The sequence below is a fragment of the Chrysochloris asiatica genome, unplaced genomic scaffold, assembly GCF_000296735.1.
Source record: "Chrysochloris asiatica unplaced genomic scaffold, ChrAsi1.0 scaffold00061, whole genome shotgun sequence".
Taxonomy (NCBI): Eukaryota; Metazoa; Chordata; class Mammalia; order Afrosoricida; family Chrysochloridae; genus Chrysochloris; species Chrysochloris asiatica.
In genome coordinates this window covers 15,075,761-15,097,286 of record NW_006408579.1, presented here as the reverse complement: position 1 = coordinate 15,097,286, position 21,526 = coordinate 15,075,761, and the positions used below count along the sequence as shown (strand labels likewise).

At 37.5% G+C, this 21,526-nt stretch overlaps 1 protein-coding gene across 1 annotated transcript in view; it reads right to left on the bottom strand.

The window, feature by feature from the left end:
- SLC9C1 (solute carrier family 9, subfamily C (Na+-transporting carboxylic acid decarboxylase), member 1) overlaps nucleotides 1–21,526 on the bottom strand; it is a 138,469-nt gene that overhangs the window by 25,987 nt on the left and 90,956 nt on the right. Inside the window, exons 15-19 of the mRNA XM_006864212.1 lie at nucleotides 12,273–12,468; nucleotides 9,390–9,581; nucleotides 5,875–6,024; nucleotides 5,640–5,691; nucleotides 3,231–3,379 (exon numbers count right to left, since the gene is read on the bottom strand). Coding sequence (XP_006864274.1) covers nucleotides 3,231–3,379; nucleotides 5,640–5,691; nucleotides 5,875–6,024; nucleotides 9,390–9,581; nucleotides 12,273–12,468 — 739 coding nt within the window. The remainder of the gene's footprint in view (nucleotides 1–3,230; nucleotides 3,380–5,639; nucleotides 5,692–5,874; nucleotides 6,025–9,389; nucleotides 9,582–12,272; nucleotides 12,469–21,526) is intronic.

The window sequence follows — 21,526 nt, the reverse complement described above, 5'->3', positions numbered from 1 at the left end:
AGGGGAGAGTTTAGGGGGCAGGTTTGTAGGGTATACCCTTTGGTCGGTTGATGATGCATGGAGGGGATTGGAACTATGACAATGAAATGATATACAATGGAATGAATGTAAAACTAAAGTTCTCTCATGTAAACTATCATATAATTCACAATAAAACATAAAAAAAAAAAAGTTAAAGGCTCCCTTTATCCTCCCGCTATCCTTCCCATTTCCTTCTGGAGGCAATCAATGTTACAAGTTGGATATATTTGTCTAGATCTTTTATGTATTACATTGTTTTTGTTATTAGGTGGTATTGAGTCAGCTCCAACTTCTAGTGACCATTTGTACAGCAGATCAAAACTCTGCCCAGTCCTGTGCCATCTTCACAATCTTTCCTAGGTCAGAGTCCATTCTAACAACCACTGGACCAAGTCAGCTCATTGAGGATTTTCCTCTTTTCTTGCTGATCCTCTGTTTTACCAAGCATGATGTGCTTCTCCAGGAACTAGTCCTTTCTTATAACATGACCAAAGTTTATGAAAATAAATCTCACCTCATAAGGAGCACTCTCTGGCTGTACCTCTTCCTAGACAGATTTTTTCATTCCATGGCACATTCAATATTCTTCACCATCACCATTTTTCAAAGGCATCAATTCTCCTCCAGTCTTGCTTATTCATTGTCCAGCTTTTGCTTGCATATAAGGCAATTGAAAATTTCATGACTTGAATCAGGTGCACCTTACTCTTCAAAGTGACACCTTTTTTATTTTTATTTTTTTTAACCCCTTAGAGAGGTCCTTTGCAGAAGATTTGACCAATGCAAAATTATATATATAGAATTTAAAAAAGCCTAAGCTGATATATTTTACATACTGTTTTAAAAACTGCTTTATTCCTACTTGTAAGATATTTGTGAATTATTCCTGTCACTACATATTCTTGTTAATTTACATCTAATGCTCATTTGCATAGATATGTCCCACTTTATATAATCATCCCCAAACAGATGGGACATGTAGGTGGCTTCTAAGATATAAGTTTGAACATACTATCTTTACTTTTGAATATCTGTAGGACTGATTACTACACATATAACTGCTGATTTAGGACATGCATGTTTAAAGTTTTCATTTGTTAAATGCCACACAGAAAGGCTGTACTTATATGCTGTTTTTCTGGTATATCTATTTGTGGATGTTTTTTCATAGGAACCCTTGGGTGGACAAAATGATTAAGCACTCAACTACTAACTCAAAGTTTGAGTGATTTGAACCCACCTAAAGGTGCCTCTGAAGAAAGGCCTGGTATCTGCTTCTGAAAGGTCTTAACCTTGAAAACCCTATGAAGTACAGGTGTAGTATGCACCATATGGGGTCACCATGTGTCAAAATAGACTCAAAGGCAACTTTTTTCCCTCATTAGTGTAAACTAAATATAATTCCAATTCTCCATTTATTGCTGCTCCAATTCGTAAAAAATCCTGAATACATGTTTAATGCTTTAGTTTCTTTTTCCTTGATTAAATGTTAAACACATTTCTGGATTTATTGGCAATTTTTCTTTTTATGTTAGTGAAATGCCTCTTACACATCCTTTTCTCATTTTCCGTAAGGTACCTGGTCCATGGCAAGAATGATTTAGGTAGTACCACATAAAATATTTACTATTCGACCATGACAAGAAAGATTTGCAGACTCCTGTTCTATAGAAATATGTATTTAGATTTCATTACAGTTTTCCAGCTCTTGCTACATGGGTGTTATATATTTTGTGCTAGGTCCATATTTAAGGATTTAGAGTTTCTAAATGCTATTTTGAATAGAATATTTTTTCTGAAATTTGTTAGAATAGAATTTTGTATATTGATCTTGTTTCTGAACATGTCTATTCCATCAACTCTGTAGTATTTTTTATTAAGCAGCCATTAGATGTATTTTATATCTTTACTTTCTGTAATTTCCATCTTTCAAATTCCTTTCTTTCTTTCTTAACCTCTCAGAGAATTCTAGGTTCCTCGGACAATACTTGGAATGAAGTGGTCATCCTTCTTTTGTTCTTGACTTTAATTGGGGATGCTTCCAAATATATTGCCGTCTTGCACAATGCTTGCTTCAGATTGTTAATAGATGTCCTTTTTCAAGTTGAGGATGTTCCTTCCCATACTAGCCTATTAAGCATTTCTTGAACTCTTTCAATGAAGAGTGAACTACAAAAGTTTTTTTTCTTTATTGATCACTTTATAAATGAACTACAAGGCTATTTGGGGGGGAATAAGAGTAGTCATAGTATTATTAGTCTTTTATTATACTGCCAGATTCAATTTGCAGCTATCATATTGAGGAGTTCTGAGTATGTAATTCACATGTATAAAAACTTTTTTTTTTTTCTTAAATTATTCCCAATTTGGTCTTATAGAACTGCTATAACCCTTTCTATCCCTTTACATGTCAAGATACCATTTAAATGACTTAGAGAAAGGAAATGCAATCAATCTTAACCTTACAAATAGGTGTTTTTATAAATCACAGTCTATGGAGAAAGTTATCTTAGTGCCACAGATAATTCCGAGGATCATATGGACACCCTTGCTAGCTCTGAATGAAGAATAGATTCATCAGACTGTTGGTTTGGGAACAAAGCAGACAAAGAGATAGTGTCTCCACTGTTGTAAAAAGTTAAGAAAAGGTTTTCTTGATAAAAGAAACATTCTATAATGGTTACAGGGTGAGGGGATGGAAAATTAGTCACAGCTAAAAGGTAGATATATGTTGACATGGGTGATGAGACAGGCAATATACAACAAGAGGGAGGTTGGCAAAAGAAAGATGAAGGTAGCAGTAGACACAGGGAGAAATGCAAGACTTAAATTGAATAGTGGTAAATACTATTAACTGATGGTACATGGAGGGGATTGCAATCATTATAATGAAGCAAAGTACATGATATGCTAAATGTAAAACTGATGATCTGCTCTGTAAATACTTAGTTCACAACAGAAGGTTGTTGTTTTATTTTTAACCGAAAAAGAGATAGTCTCTCATTGCCAAGGCCAAGAATGAGAAAAGAAGTTGACCACTGGGGTGGTAAAAAGAAAACTCTGTGGCAGGTGTTTGTCTTTAGAAAATGATTCTAAGTTATATATTCATCTGTCAGGGATGGCCTCTATGGGAAAGAGTTAAACGTAGGTTTCAAGATCATGAGTGAATGTCAAACAAGTATGCTCTTTTTGAGAACATACTTTCTTACCTTATTAATTTCAGAACTTTCAAGTTTATGAATAATTCCTTTTAACCTAAAATCTTTCACAATTTCTCTTGCTATATTGAGCATGACATGAATTTCTTCCTTCGTTTTCATAGTGATGGCAATTTCTGGATGATCATACTCTAAGTAGCCTGAAGATAACAAAAACATTTTCAGATGAAATAAAGGCAGTGTCTTAAATATTTTGTGTAAACATGACCTAATAGTTCTGCGACAAACTTGTGGAGTGAATCTCACACAGGGGAATTCATCTCTCTCTGAGGGGACTGCTGCCATCAATCATTGTTTGCCAGTGGCACCAGAATTCTGTCTGTAACTGCTCATGTCTGCGGCTATGCCCATGGAGAAAAACAGACAACCCCAGGTCTAGGATTACCTGAGCCACTTGCACTAAGCTCAGGGCGGCTGTTCTGGAATTTATGTCTGGAGTGCTTGATCTGCTTTCCTATTCCATTTGAATCAGGATTTTTGTGTTCAGTTATGGTTCTGATTAAGTGGTTCCACTCAAACTTTTTATCTAGATGACTCATCTCTCTAAGCTCTCTTGTCTATCTGATCTGTATTCCTAGATACTTTACTTTTCCCCGTTAGACTCTATATGTGGGGCTTTTTATTGGTAGTGCCTCCTGTCTGGTTTGAAAACTATCTGCCATACTAGATCCTTCGTGTTGTTGTTGTTAAGTGCTGTTGAGCTGGTTCTGACCCATAGTGACCCTGTATACTTTATAGGGTTTTCAAGACTGTAAATATTTACAGATCAGAATGCCTCATCTTTCTCCTGCAGAACTGTTGGTAGGTTTGAACTGCTGACCTTGAGGTTAGCAGCCCAACTTGTAACCACTACGCTACCAGAGTCCCTTAGTAGGCTGACCTTATTTTCTCGATTGCTGTGTCTTTTTGCTTCTCATCACCTGGCATAAAATTCACCCCCTTGTTTTTTCTCACACATGAACACTATATTATGGATAGGGGTCTTAAACATATGTTTTAGCTTCTGTATTATAATGTTTTCACATCTACAAAAAATAACCTTTTCTCTACCTATCTCTGCTATACTTCAATAAGATGCCTCCTTAGTTTCACCTTTGGTAGCACCCCAAGCCCAAGTTGAGAGTTTTAAATATAGCTCCAAATAAAATCTCCCTGGGTTCTAGCCTCTCCCCATCATACTTCCTGTGGAAAACACAATAAAGGTGCTTATCCACATCGCTACCTTGTGAGCCACTCTCTGAGTTTTCCCTATGTGTTCTACAGGTCTGTGAGGAACACCAAGGACTATGAATCTAATACTCCTTTAAATGTTTCCAGCCTCTATCTTGTGATTCACATTCAACCTTACCCCACCTCACATACTACTATTAGAGCCAGTTAGAACCATGTGTATCTGTACACTCACCAGGACACAGTCTGCAATTTTACGACTCAGACAAAAGCCTATTATCATGCTTGAAACTGGAATTCCCCAGCCATTCTAACAGAGACCTATAAGACACTGTTTTGGATTTCAACTCATCATAAGATCTAAAATGTAGGAGTCCATGAGTGCTGTAAATGGTTAACATGCTTAGCTGTTAACTTAAGGTTGGAGCATCAGTCTACCTAGAAGTGCCTTGAAAGGAAAGCTTGGCAATCAAAAATCAGCCATGAGTCAAAACTGACTGCAAATGGTTTAAAACCATCTCCATGTTAGGATGGGGACTCCTGGCATGTTGTTGTAAGGGCAGCACTGGAATGTGAACCACAGGGTCGGCAAATTAATCGAACCCACCAGCTACTCCTTGGAAACCCTATACAGGATCTCTATGAGATAGAACTGACTCGATGGCATTTAATAACAACAACACTGCTAGGATGGCAGCTCCGTGGTAAGTGGACTGACAGGATCGTTTCTTCCCTTCTGTGGTTCAAGAAAGCACAGGTACATCTAATTTGGAAGAGAAAATATTTCATAAGGTGGATAATGGTATGTATAATCATGGCATGCTCATCTGTGGGTTTAAAACAGAAATTAAAAGACTTTCATTGTGCTATAAGACAGAGAGAAGTGTGATGAGGTGGTATTATACTATTCTCACCCAAATTAGTAGACAAGATCACTGATGTTTTCTACTATATTATTATTACGGTATTGTTGTTGTTATTAAGTGCCATCAAGTTGGTTTCAACTCATAGCGAACTTGCATAGCATTTTCAAGGAGCGGCTGATGAGCTTAACCGACTTTGCAGTCCAGTGCTGTGCACATTGACCCATAGTGCCACACCAAGACTCCTTATTAGGGTATCGGTGTCCTCAAAGATCAAAGATCAGTCTAGTTATCAAATTCATTGCCTTTCTAAAATAGTGATGATAAGATGGAGCCAAGCTCAGTTTTTAGGGTGAGATTTACCTACCTAATTTTTTCATAGCACGTCCAGTATTTCTTGTTACCCGCTTTAATAACATCTACAGAACAAAAGAGATGTTAGTTCCATTGGAAAAATGGACTGTCATAAAATATCTTTAGTTTTGCAATTAATTAATTTTTCATCTAAATTATCAAAAGAAAAGGAGAGGTTTTCAGGGATTAAACAAGAGCGTGATAGGGCAGGGAAGGAATCCTTTTCTTAGTACAAAGGTTTTTCTCACCTGTTTAACCTGCTTAGAACTTGAGATCTGATCAATGATAGTCATTATGTCTAATTCACCTTGGACATAGCCTTTTAGTACAGCATACCTAAAGGACAGCTGTTGACTCATTGTTTTGTCTATTAACTGCAACAACTTTGGTGTTACAAGCTGAAAAAAACAGGACAACAATTTAATAAAAATCAGACGCATTCTCTTCCACTATATGTTGGTCAGATTTGTTGTTGACACTAAGAAATGAGACACTCTCCAAAGATGGTAGCTTGGAGTAAAAGAGTGACTTCTTCCCTTCTGTAGCTCAGGAAGGCACGTGTTTGTCCGGTTTAGAAGAGAACAGAACTACAATTAACCTGCCAGTGTTCTTGCTTATGTTATGCCTCACTTCATGACTCTGGCTATTTTCCTATAACAAACATTGTTGACCATCTATGTGAAGTTTTTGACTTTATTCTCATTTACAGAAAATAGGATGCTATCTCCAAGTGGTTCAAATTCTTGGAAAACAATGTGATTAATTTGGGGGGCTTAGGTTTTAGTGATGAAGTCCATAAAGTACTTCTGCTTTTTGCGCATTAAATCTACTAAACTTTCGACTAGATTCTCCTTTGGGGTCAGAGCCTGCCACAGCCATATTTCTTTTTAAACTCTACTATTAACTTCTTTGCTCTTCATTTGTTTGTGGGGAGTTTGTTTATACTTTACCATTTTTCAATTATCTTGTCTTCAAAGCTGGTTGTTTCCTGATTTCCCTGTGTATGCTCCACAGTCCCCTCATGCTATCCCCCAAGCACCTGCCAGTTTATCATACTGTGGTGGCTATGTGTTGTTTTGATGCTGGAAGCTATGTCACCAGTATTTTAAATACTAACAGCGTCATCCATAGAGGACAGGTGTCAGCTGAACTGCCAGACTAGGAAGAAGAAAAGGCCGACTACTTATGAATGTTTAGCCACTGAAAACCATATAAATAACAGTGGAATACTGCAAGATTGCACCAGAATACTGAAACATTATAAATAGCATCAGAATATTGTCAGATACAGTACTGGAAGATGAGCTCCTCAGGTTGGAAGGCACTCAAAATACATCTGGGAAGGAGCTGCCTCCTCAAAGTAGAGTTGACCATAATAATGTGAATGGAGTAAAGCTTTTGGGATCTTCATTTGCTGATGGGCCACAACTCAAAATGAGAAGAAACAGCTGTCAACATCCATTAACAGTTAGAACATGGAATGTATGAAATACAATTCTAGGAAAATTGGTATTTGTCAAAAATAAAATGAAGCATATAAACATTGATATCCTAGGCATTAGTGAGGTGACATGGCTAGTATTACTATTTTGAATCTGACAATCACATGGTTTACTATGCCAGGAATGATAAATCGAAGGGGAATGGTGTCACTTTCATTATCAAAAGGAACATTTTAAGATCTACCTTGAAATATAATTGTGACAGGATAATATTCACATGCCTACAAGGAAGAACATGAATGGTGTTGTTGTTGTAGGTCATCAAGTAGTTTAGACTCATAGTGTCCCTGTATAGCAGGGGTGGGCAGATTTTTTTTTTTTTTTTTTTTTTTTTGCCAAGGGCCATTTGGATATTTATATCACTTAATATAAATTTATGGTGCTATGAAAAAAGATTTATTGAAATTCCCACCTATAGTAGCCATGGCAGGGCCAGACCAAATGCGTTTGTGGCCCTCTAAGGAGGCCAGATGCTTCCCATGTCTGCTGTATAGTGTTTCTGAGGCTGTAAATTTTTAAGGGAGCAGAAAGGCTCACCTTTCATGGAGCAGCTGACCTTGTGGTTAGCAGGTGAACATGTAACTCACTATGCTATCCAGGCTCCTCTTAGCATCCCTTGTTGTTGTTGTTGTTGTTAAGTTCCGTCAAGTCGGTTCCGACTCATAGTAATCCTGTATAGGGTTTCTGAGGAGCAGCTGCTGAGTTTGAACCACCGACCTTGCAGTTTAGTGCCACAAAAAGATTCCCTTAGCATCCCTTACAGTCCCATATTATACAAAAGGGAAAAATGTCTTGGAATACACCTCTCTGTGGCAACAAACATTTATAAACATATAAACATTCAGCAATAAAGGTCTGAACACAAAGATTCTAATCTGTTAGCTTTATTGTCACATGAATTATATTTTGTTTAGCTTTCCTTCGCTCAGAGTCTAGCGTATAGATCTCTGGATGTGCTTTTGTGTGTGTCTTGTTTTGTGTTTAAATAGAGAAAGACACAGAGAAAAGGAGAGCAGTATAAATTAACTGTGTCCTCCAAAAAGGTATATTGACCTCCCAATCTATGTAACCTTATTTGGGGAAATGGGTTTTTCTTTGAAGATGTATCTGCTAAGTCTACCAGAATAGGGTGAGTCCTATTCCTACTCCCTCTTTAGTGGTGTCTTAAAAAGGGGAGAGTAGACACAGGCAATGAAATAGTCACATACAGAGTTATGCAGGCACTATGAAAAGACTGAGGTACATGTATCTCATAAGCTTCAAAAATACACCAAGAATTGCCTGCAATCACCAGAAATTGAAAGGGACCATGGAATAGTTTTTCTTTCAAGCCCTCAAAAGAAATTGGCATGGCCGATACACTGATTCAGACCTCCAGAATTGTGAGGACAAGTTTCTGTTCTTTAAAGTCTCTCATTATGAATTAGTTTGCTATGGTAGCCCTAAGGAAGTAAGACACAGGCTATATATCAGGATCGATTTGTGCTTCATATGCCTCGTGTGAGGAATGAGTTTCATGTCACTGAAATTATCATAGAGAAAATAAATAATTACTCATCATTATTGTTACAGAAAAAATTCTGTATTGTGTTAAGCAATGCCAAGATATATTAGATAATCAAATGTAATTTCTGATGCCATGGTTCTAGAATAGTATGGATTTGTTGTTATTAAGTGCTGTTGAGTTAGTTCTGACTCATAGTAACCCTGGATAGTTTCCAAGGAGCGACTGGTAGATATGAACTGCAGATCTTGTGGTTCAAACTGACCTTGTGGTTCAGCACTTTATCCTACAGTGCCATACCAGGACTCCAGTATGGATCTACATAATACAAAATATATATGTATAATTTTTTATCTACATAAATACATGTTTTATGCTTTGTCACTATGAATGGCTCATCTAGTTTTGTTTTGACTTGTTTTGTTGATATTTGTCTTGTATTGCTCAGGTATTTATAAAATTTACGATATTTTGTGTTTGATTTGTTTTTACATTTATATGGAATTTCTCCTCTATTCAAGGGAAATTTTGTCATGAGTAGTTTTACATTCTCGTGTGTTAAATGGATTTTACTATAATTTGGGTCTTAATAATACAAAATATTATAAAGCCTAATTTGTCCAAAGGAAGCTAAAATTTAAAATATAAACATTAGTCTAACAGAAAATGGCAACTATAAGGCTAATAAACCAATTTTAGTACGTATTCCATGAAACAGTTAAGAAATTTGAAATCGCATGATTTAACTATTCTTTACCTTCAAAATACGTAGTAAACGAAGTAGTTCAACAAACTGTAAGAAGTTCTTTACTTTAGTATTTAAATTACTTATATTGGCTGTTGTCTCTTGTGTCTCATAAAATGTTACATCTATGATACCAGCAATTGTCATTGCTAATTCAAATAAGTTCCAGGTTTGTAAAAAATAATCCTTCCTCAAAGCTACCATCTGTTGATTTAAAAATAGACCACATTATTTTGTGTTTGCTTTTAGGATTTCTTGTGCACAATAATAAGAACATCAACATTTAGCATTTTCTCTGATCTAACTTAAGATACTATTTGTCTGGTATACAGTGATAGAAAACCACAATTAAACAAGCACAGTTCACACTTTTCCTGTTGTTGAAGGGAGGAAATCTCACAGGATTGTTGATATAGGTTAGCACAGATGGCTGACTACTAAGCTGAAGCTTAGTGGTTCAATGCCACCCAGCTGTGTTGTAGAAGGAAAGCCTGACCAACTGCTTCCATTAAGATTGTTGTTGTTGTTACGTGCTGTCAAGTTAGTTCCGACCTATAGCGACCCTGAAAAGGGTTTCCGAGGCTGTAAATCTTTACAGGAGTAGAAAGCCTCATCTTTCTCCCGCGGAGCAGTTGGTAGTTTCAAACTGCTGACCTTGCAGTTCGCAGCCCAATTCGTAACTACTACACTACCGGAGCTCCTCCTATTTAAGATTACAGCCAAGAAAACCCTATGGGGGAGTTCTACTCTGTAACTCATAGGTGCAACCTGTATGCTGAGCAAATAATTCGAGAAGCTGGGTTCTATGAAGAAAAATTGGGCATCAGGATTGGAGGAAGACTCATTAACAGATGATACCACCTTGCTCGCTGAAAGTGAAAAGGATTTAAAACATTTACTGATGAAGATCAAACAGCACAGCCTTCGGTATGGATTACATCTCAATGTAAAGAATACAAAAATCCTCACCACTGGACCAATAAACAACATTCTTATCAACGGAGAAAAGATTGAAGTTGTCAAGGTCTTCATTTTTCTTGAATCAACTATCAATACTATTGGAAGCAGCAGTCAAGAAATCAAATGACGTATTGCATTAGGCAAATCTGCTGCACAAGACCTTTTTAAAATGTTTAAGAGCAAGGATGTCAGCTTGAGGACTAAGGTGCGTCTGACCCAAGCCATGGTGTTTTCAACAACCTCATATGCATGCGAAAGCTAGACAGTGAATAAGGAAGACCATAGAAGAATTGATGCCTTTGAGTTATGGTGTTGGAGGAGAATATTTAAAGTACATGGGCTGCCAAAAGAACCAACAGATGCATTTTGGAAGAAGTGCAGCCAGAGTGCTCCTTGGAGGCCAAAAATGCTCAAACTTTGTCTATCATACTTCAGACATATTGTCAGGAGGGACTTCTCACTGGAGAAGGGTATCATGTTTGGTAAGGTGGAGGGTCAAAGAAAAAGAGGAAGATCCCCAATGAGATGGATTGGCCAAGTGACAGCATCAGTGGACTCAAGCGTGGCAACAGCAGTAGTGAGGTTGGTGTAGGATCGGTCAGTGTTTCGTTCTGCTGCGTATAAGGTCGCTATGAGTTGGTACCGACTTGATGGCACCTAACAACAACAACAACATAGGTGAAAAGAAATGAATTTATATAATGACAGCAGATTAAAGTAAAACAACACCTGAAAAAGTCAAAAATGGAAGGACAGTCAAATTCAAACCATAAACAGTATTCGAGGGCCGTTTCATTTCAAACAAACAGTCCTGAATACCACATTAATCCTGGGGGTTGTGTCTCATTTTACAGTATTTTACAGTTGAGATCCACAGTGGTGATAGTGATATTGAGCAATCAAGAAAAAGTTATGTACTCTGTGTGATGTGATAATCATTCAAGAGATTTATTAAAGTAATTCAAAATTTAAAGGTTTGTTTATTAAAAGGTTACACTTTATTCACTGGCAAAGTGGCAGCATCAATGGGCTCAAGAATGGCAACAATTGTGAGGTTGGCCCAGGACTGGGCAGTGTTTCCTTCTGTTATGTATAGGGTTGCTATGAGTTAGTACTGACTGGATGGCATCTAACAACAACACACATCAACTAATATCAGATGTAATTCCTTATTTATATTTCCTGGTTATAAATGTTTTATATTACAGCTTACTGTTGATCTGTATGACATATAATTGTTGTTGGTAAGTATCATCAAGTTGGTTCAAACTCATAGCAACCCTGGTTTCAGCATATATTTTTCATCACCTAACAATTACCTTTTCAATGGATTTAAAAAAAAAAAACAAGTTATAAAATATATATATTAAAAAAATCTACCTATATAAGTAAGTATCTGAGTCCTGATGTGGTATTGTAGGATAAGCACCAGGCTGGTAACTATAAAGTTGGCATTTCATGCCCACCAACTGCTCTTGGGAAACCCTATACAAGGTCACTATGAATTGGAACTGGCACAATTGGAACTGGTCACTATGACTGGATGGCACAAAACAGCAGCATATAAATTATCTATTTGCCTATCTAGTATAAATATAATAAAATGAACATCCACAGACCACCACCTTGCATAAGTTTAGGAAGACTGGCAGTAACTTTGAAACTTACTCTGTGCTTTTTGACACACACCACTTAAAAATGGATTTGTGCAAATGCAAAATCAATATTTAAAGCATGCATTTTTTTTATTCAGTTACCCAGCAATCAGATTAAATGTTAAAGTATATTTATTTGCTTTGAGAACTGAAAGACAGTCTCATACACCCTTTAAGAGCTGTCTGCACATAGTGATGAAAAATGAACTTAGAAAATCTCCATGTTAAACACATGACATTTGCTCACTCAATACATATGCACATACAGATTTTAGATTACCTTAAATATGACTTCTATGATATAAAATCCAAGAAAAGAGTAGTTAGCTCGTTTTAATTCTTTATGATAAATTTTACTTAAAATGGAATTCCAAGAATTTATAATAGGAAACAAATTCATTAGTATCACAAGGTATCCAACGTATTCAAATTCATCAGTACATACTATGTTATGAAATTGTTGAAATAAGAAATATCTGTAAAAAATAAGTTTGATATAGTGAAATAATTACGTTAGAAAATTTCCATTATATACTCTGTTCTGTTCCAGTCATCCCCAGAGCCACAGATCCCTGCTTAATTCTGGGAAACAATGAGTGGTAGTCAATACTTTCTGACATTCTGGGTTAGACAGCATCCATTTACCTGTCTTCTCTGCTAAATATCTTGAGACTAGTTTCCCTTAATTCTTTCTCTCATCTCTCATTCTCTTGTTACAATTTTACTTTTAATATAGTTCTATGCCTAAGAGGAATAATTTAGACTGGAAATACTTTTATTTCATTCACAATAATTCAATTTCTCAGTGATGACTATCAAAAACAATTTGAGTATTCTTTCAGTCTTTTCATGTCTATATACTATGAAGCTAACAAGCCTGAGTCTCCGGACTTCTCTCTCACACAAATACTGTTTCCAAGGACTTGAAGGGCCCTAGTCATGTGATCACATAGTTCTATGGTTTCTTCTTTTTTCTTAAACAGAATCTCAAGGTATAATAGGCTCAGACCCTACATAACACACATCTACCCTTGAGAATGTGCAAATAATCTTGTTCTTACCCAGTCTTCCATTAGGAATTCTTTTGTCATTTTCTTTTAGTTTGAACAGTAATAGCATATTATTGTATTACATGAATAATTTTAAATAACATAAAAATTAAATCCTCTACCTATAATTCTACTCTCTAACATAATTTGTATGGAAACTGGTTTTCAAAGCATATACACTAATTTTTAAAATGTTGATAATGTTTGGATATATTCTTTTCCACTACTGCATATCATACCATGTTAAGAGAAGAAACAGTAAGTCAAAGAGCAATATGTGTGATACATTTCTTTTTTGTGCTTATAGTTAATGATTATATGGATGCTATTTGGCCAGACATTAAGAATATTCATTCCAATTATATACTCATGAAGAAGATGTACTGGACTCTCTTTAAGGCAAATTGGGTCAGAAATTATTTATATTTTATAGGTTGCTAAAAGTCCCACTTTAATGTGAGGACCACGGTAACAGTGTAAGTCTTTGACACTGGTGTCATCTTAAATGCCATATTGTCCAAAATTCCTCAAAATGCTTTTCTTTCTTTCTGTTTTTTTTTTTTTTTTTCTTTTTCTCCCCATTTCACAGTAACTCTGGTAAAATGGCTGAAGGTTCAAATGAGAAAATATTGAGGTGCTCTTGTAAAGTCCTTTTTAGAGGCTCTGATTCTGAGGATCGATTCGGATGTAGAAAAAGGATGATGGATAATTATATTTCTTTGCATTGTCTAATCTCAGTCCCTTGCTCACCAGCTCTTTCTTTCAACAACTCAGGTAACATCCTAAATTAACTGTTCATCTATATTGAGCGATTTTGGAGTCCTTGTATGGCACTGTAGGACCAGTAAGCCGGCAGTTCAAGCCCACCAGCTGCACCTCAGAAACCCTAAATGGGGTCGCTATGAGTCAGAACACATGGCACTTAACAACAACAACAGCAATATTGCCATTTGATTCACCATTATTTGTTAACCATTTCCATAAGTCTCTGCAGGGCAAGGAACCTGGATTGCCACTCTTCATTTGTTGTCCATAAAAGCAAGTATATCCACCTTGACTCTAATATTTAAGTTTTACCCTTTGGCTTTGGAGTCCTTGTGTGATGCTGTAGGATAAGCACTGGACCACAAGGTTGATTTGAACCTCAAAGGTGGCAGGCAGTTCAAACCCACTAACCACTCCTCAGAAACCCTATACAGGGTCACTATGAGTCAGAACTGACTTGACAGCACTTAACAGCAACAACATTTGGCTTTGACCTTGTCCATGCCCCAACCTCATCAACAGTTTTGATACTAGAGAGACTAATTTCCTTTTTTATGTTAACCATGACCATGAATTTATTTTGTCTAGATCCACAGTCAACACTCATGCAAGCAGCAATCAAGAAATCAAATTACATATTGCATTATGCAAATCTGCTGCACAAGATCTCTTTAAAGTGTTCAAGAGCAAAGGTATTAGTTTGGGGACTAAGTAGCGCCAGACCAAACCATGATATTTTTAAAAGCCTCATATGCATGTGAAAGTTGGACAACCAATAAAGAAGACCTTAGAAGAATCAATGCATTTGAGTTGCAATGTTGGAGAAAAATACTGAAGATACCACGGAGTGTCAGAAGAACAAACACGTTTGCATTGGAAGAAGTACAACTGAGTGCTCCTTAGAAGCCTTCAAGAGGAACCAATCCCTAGAGAAGGACATCATGCTTGATGAAATTGAGGATTATAGAAAAAGAGGAAGACCCCCAATGAGATGGATTGACACAGTGGCAGCAGCAATGGGCTCAAGCATAACAATGATTGTGAAGTTGGCGCAGGACTTGGCAGTGTTCCCTTCTGTTGTGCATAAGGTTGTTATGAGTTAAAACTGATTAGACAGCACCTCACAACAACAGCAACATGACTAGCAGAGGATATCTATCACCAGTTTTCCCAGAGAGCTTGCTACTGCCTTAATGAAAGGATTGTCCTCTGGGTCTTCTGATTAGGTCATGTGATTAGTCCTTCATGATTAATCTAGTCAAATATTTCCAACTTTTATCATCTGCACTTTATTCACTGTTGTAGGTCATTGGCTCAGTCAAGCTTCCAAGATCCATCACAGGAGTGTAAGAATTATCTCTAAGTGACATTGAACCTTCAGTAATCATACACCAGATCATCCATGCCAGTATGTTCTTCCTCAGCTAATGTTCATATTGCAATCTTTTGGTCCAATGCACTCAAAGTTTCATTCCCTTATATTTTACCAATATTTTCTGATATTAGTCAGATCCCATAATTGCTTCGGTAGATAAACTATAACCTCCTGAAGGCAGGCACAATATTTCCCCCTTCTGCTATGTTGAGACCTGAGCTGGTTATTACCTTGGAAGCAATGCAAGCCAGTAAGCAAGCCAGATCTTTAAAAGGACAAACATCATCTTGTGAGACCTTTGAAGTATTGCAAGGTGAGAGACTACCCTTCTCTAGCAGGGAGAAGGAAGCACTTCTGTTAAGCTAGATTGTTCTGAGAATCTGACAGCTAAAGATTCTCAATTTAGCCCATCCAAATCTTACCATTTCAGGACAGAGATTCCCCATCTTTGTCTACAAGGACCCTGACATTGACATTGAACCCTGCCAAGGCAGTAGACTTATTCCCCTTTGTACAGTTATAGATCACATATGCTATATTAATTTGATTACTAAATTATGATTAATTTGACTTTTAAAATGTCAAGAATCACATGTTTGTTTTTCTTGCTGTTATAGGATTTTATTATTTGTTTTCTTACTTTTGTATTTGGTTTATTTTGACATATACCAGGTACTTTAGGTAAATACAGAGTCAAACTTATGAGTCTATATTTTGTTAATTTAAATATTTTAAGAATATTTTTAGCCCACATTGAAAAATCACAATACCTGAAATTCTAAGGATTTAAATCTGTTTTTTTTTCCATAATTGGTGTTTTATTGCTTGATTTAAGGATCAGTACAGAAACATGAACAATTTGTACACAATTCTCAATGTACTTACCAAAAATCTAAGAGCCAGGCAGTTACTATTAGTTTCTAAATTCCAGTGACTTCCAACCTTTAAATTTGGAGGCAAATTTTTCTTTGTACTAAAATTTTCTTGTAACCAAATTTTTCAAGCACTAGCATCTTCAATTGTTGATAGTCATACTGTTGTTATTAGGTGCCATCAAGTCAGCACCGACTCATAGTGACACTATGAATGACAGAATGAAACATTGCCTGGTCCTGTGCCCACATCACAATCGTTGCTATGCCTGAGCCCATTAGTGCTGCCACTGTGCCAACCCATCTCATTATGGCCATTCTCTTTTTCTCTGTTCTTCCATTTTACCCAACATGATCTTCTTCACCTGATAATATGTCCGAAATGTGAGAGACGTAGTCTGGCCATCTTGGTTTCCAAGGAAAATTCTGACTGTGCTTCTTACAAAATGGGTCTCTTTGTTTGTTTGGAAGTTAAGGTACTTTTAATATTCTCCTCCAACACTATAACTCAAATGCATCAATTCTTCTGTAGTCTTTCTTATTCACATGCATATTGAAAATCCCATGGTCTGGGTCAGGCACAACTTAGTCCTCAAACTGACGTCTTTGCTATTGAAAATACACTTTAAAGAGGTCTTGTGCAGTACATTAGCCTATGAAATACATCCTTTGATTTCTTCACTGCTGCTTTCATGAGTATTGATGGTTGATACAAACAAATTGAAGTCTTTGACAACTTCAATCTTTTTTCCATTATATGGATGTGGTCTATTGGTGTAGTGGTGAGGATTTTTGTTTTCTTTGTGTTGAGGTGCAATCTGTACCGAAGGTTGTGACCTTTGATCTTCATCAGTAAGTACTTTAAGTCTTCTTCACTTTAAGCAAGCAAGGTTGTATTATCTGCATATCGCAGAATATTAATGACTCTTCCTCCAATCTTGATGCCACTTTATCCTTCATATAATCCAGCATCTCGGATTATTTGCTCAGCATACAGATTGAATAAATATGGTGAAAGAATACAACCCTGGTGCACACCTTTCCTAATTTTAACACATTCAGTGTTCCCTTGTTCTGTAACTAAAACTACCTCTTGGTCTATGTACAGATTCCTCATGAACACAATTAAATGTTCTGGAATACTCATTCTCTGCAGTGTTGTCTATAGCTTGTCATGGTCCACAGAATCGAAAGCCTTTGCGTAGTCAATAAAGGACAGGTAAACATCTTTCTGGTATTCTCTACTTCCAGCCAAGATCCATCTGACATCAGCAATGATATCCCTCATTCCACATCTTCATCTGAATATAGCTTGAACCTCTGTGAACCTCTGGAAGTTCTCTGTCAATGCATGCTTGCAGCCATTTTTGTATTGTCTTTAGCAAAATTTTATTTGCCTATTATATGAATGATATTGTCTAATCATTCTAGCACTCCATTGGGTCACTTCTCTGAAATGGGAACAAATATGGATCTCTTCTAGTCAGTTGGCCAGGTAGCTGTCTTCCAAATTTCTTGGCATAAATGAGAGAGTGTCTCCAGTGCTTTTTCAGTTTGTTAAAAGAATTCAATTTGTATTATATCAATTTCTGATGCCTTGTTTTTTTCCCAATGCCTTCAGTGCACCTTGTACTTCTTCCTTCTGTTTCACTGGCTGTTGATCATATACTACCTCTTGAAATAGTAGAACATTGACCATTTCTTTTTGGTACAGTGACTCTGTACTCCTTTCATCTTCTTTTTTTATTTTTTATTTAATTTTAATGCTTTATTGTAAATTATGTGATAGTTTACATGGGAGGGCGTTAGCTTCACACTGACCCCGTCGTATATCGTTTCCTTGTCATGGTTACAATCCACTCCATGAATCCTCCATCAACCAAAGGGTATAGCCCGCAAGCCTGCCCCCTCCTCTGGTCGTCCGCAAACAGCCCTTCTCCCTCTTTGGGTCTAAAGTTCCCAGCCATACCATCTCCCCACATCATCATCTCTGCCTCCATCCCTGGCATCACTGCTTCTCTGAGTAGGGTTCTGTTCTCCTCTCTTCTCCCTTGGTGGTCCCAGGGACCTCCGCTCCTAGGCTTCAAAGTTAGTCACTCCCCTCCGTTTGCCAAAAAATATCTACCTTTACATTTACAGCCTTTACAATCAGTCCTGATAACAATTATTCACTATTGTATCGCAAGAGACCTATCCATATCTCCTTTCATCTGCCCTGACTAGACAGAAAGGATACTACTCAGTGGAGATTCTACCTTGCTTCATGCCCTCTGGATCTAGGTTCACTCTTGAAAGCTTGTAAGTCAGTCACTTCTTGCCTCTGTAACCCGCCCCCCCAACCCCGCCTGCCCCATTCTGGGTAGTCAACGTCTAAGTTGCCCATCCCTATCCTCTCCATGTTCAGCGGGGGTGGGAATGATCTTCACTGTGAAGATTTGTTCCCTTTTTTGAGCTACTGCTTTCATAGGTGTATTTCAAGTTCATCAAATTGTATCAGATTATTCCTTTTTCCCCTCTTCTTTCTTCTTCTGGTTGAGCTCTGATCATCTAGCCAATGAAGCCAGGTCAAGTGGGTATTATCTGCAAGTGTGGATATACTTATGCATGTGCCCTCTCTTCTTATCAGCTGGATGCTTTGCTCCCCACTCTAGTCCTCTGTGACTATCTTGCTGACTCTGGGTCCAAGAGTCCCTTGGACTTGCCACACTGCTGGCCAACCAAGTCTCCATAGAGGTTCACAGGAGTCTATTGAGCATTGTGGGGTTTAGCTTGCAGCTTCATTGCTGCTTTTCCCTCACTTCCCTGCATTGGTGATGAACGTGGTCACCAATCAGAGCGTATACTCCCATTGAGTCTTACACTTGTTTCCTTTATCAAAATTTACTTCTTCTACTCAAGCTCCAAACATCCAGTCATCGAAGTTAGGTCACATGGGTACTATCTGCAAGTTTGGGCATTCTTGTGTGTCTCCCCTCACTTCATATTAGCTGGATGCTTCATTTTCAGGTCTAACTCTCCATGGCTATATCCTTGTCCATGGGCCCAGGAGTCCCTAGGTCTCACTATCCTTCAGACCAACTAGTCTTTCCTCTTCAGTCCCTCATCTCCAGGTCAATGACAGTGGTTGATCTCAGCAAACATCTTCATTTCTGCTTTTCCCCCCACTTCCACTCACCAGTAGACCAATGTGGCACAGTATTGCTTTAATCACCAAGACTATATTTTCCAACTATTCATGCTTCCTCTTTTTTTCAACCTTTGCATTCCAATCACCAGAAATTATCAATACATTTTTATTGAAAGCTTGATCAACTTTAGACTAAAGAAGTTAGTAGAGGTCTTCAGTTTCATCATAACTGGCTTTAGAGTTTGACACATAAATTTGAATAATAGTTGTATTAACTGGTCTTTCTTGTAGGCATATGGATATTATCCTATCACAGACAGCATTGTATTTTAAAACAGATCCTGATATGCTCTTTTTGATGATGAATGTGATGCCATTCCTCCTCAATTTGTCATTCCCAGCATAGTAAACTATGTTATTTTCAGATTCAAATATCAGTCCCTTTCAGCTCACTAATGCCTAGAATATTGATGTTTATGCATTCCATTTCACTTGACAATTTACAATTTTTCTGGATGCATACTTCGTACATTCCATGTTCTAATTATTAATGGATGTGTGCAACTGTTTCCTTTTCTATTTGACTTGTGCCCTATCAACAAATGAAGGTCCCGAAGGCTTTACTTTATTCATATCATCACGGTCAAGTCTCCGTTGAGGAGGCAGCTCTTCCCTGGTTGTATTTTGAGTGCCTTCCAACCCAAGGGGCTCGTGTTCTGACACTATATCTGCCAATATTCTGGTGCTCTTCATCGTGTTTCAATATTAAAAATTCTGGTGATTTCAGTGTTCTTCTGCTATTCATACAGTTTTCAGTGATGAAATATTCAGAAGTAGTTGGTCTCTCCTTCTTCCTAGTCTGTCTTTTTCTGGAAGCTCACCTGAAACTTGTTCATCGTGGGTGACCCTGCTTGTATTTCAAATACCTGTGGCACAGCTTCCTAAATCACAGCAACAGGCAAGCCACCACAGTATGACCAACTGACAGACAAGTGGTAAGTGATAGTAATAAGTCCTACTAATTCACCATTTAACATCATGCACTCTACACACTCAAAATTTCAATCTTTCACAACACATAACAATATTTTGAGGGAAATGAGACTACCACAAACAAAGATATCAGAGAAATCATGCAGTACTGACACACAGAGCCAAGAGGAGTGGTTCTGCTAAAATCCAGCATGGAAGTAGATTTAAAAAATTTCAAGTCATACAGATGTATGACTGTGACTCCCAATTATCATTAAGTATGCTTTGTATTGTTGTTATTGTTGTTATGTGACATTGAGTCAGTGCTGACCTACAATGACCCTGTATTGGGTTTCCAAGAAGCAGCTGGTGAGCTTGAACTGCCAACCTTGCAGTTCAAATGGCTTTGCAGTCTGCCACATTAATCCACAGCACCACACCAGGACTCCATGCTTTGTGTTATGGGATATAAAAAATACTCCCTCCACCATTGGATTGTTAAGTTGACACCCAAAATAGTCAAAACCTCTCACCAGTCAACATCACACTATTTTCTGGTTGTACCAAAAAATAAACAGCCAGCAAATGATTTCACCTCTTACAAAAAAGAATTTAGCCTTAAAAAATGGGGTGAAGTGGGATTTCCTCCTTAAAAATGTGTTTAAGAGTTACTGAAAAACTTGCATTTACAAAATAGCTGATAAAAATATTCCTCTGAATTGTAGAAGAAGATTGGTACCGATACGACATGATTTATAAACAGTAATCCAACTTAGTTTCTTACTCTCCTGTTTCATCAGAGATCGGACGCTCCTCATTTTTAATTTCTCCATTTTGGGCAGGAAAATCTTCTTTAGCTTCCTGGCTAGCCACTTCAGCCATTTCCCTTTTGTTTGCATTTTTTTTGTCTGTCGATTTATCCTTTCCTGCTGTTTTTACTTGCTTGGTTTCCACTTTTGCAGGAGCAGATTTAGCTGACAACCTCATTGATATCTTCTTGGGCTCCTCCGTCACCACTCTTTGTTGGAGTTGAATTTCCTCTTGGGCATAACGGCAGCGGGAAAGGCATGTGCCGGGAGTCTGTGGGCCGCAGGGCACAGAGAATCTTCTGGAAGCTGAGTTGCCTGGACGCTGATGCACTACCTGCCGCCCAAACTCCTGGGGTTAAATCTGGTTTTATATCTCTCTTTTTCTTCATTTTATAAGCTCTTGTTGTACTCTGGTGGCTTGTGAGTTGCTGTGATTCTGAAAGCTATGTCATAGGTATTTTAAGTACAAGCAGGGTCACTCACAGTGGACAGATTTCAGACGAGCTTCCAGACAAAGACAGACTAGGAAGAAAGAGAGACTTCCAAATATTTAGTCACTGAAAAC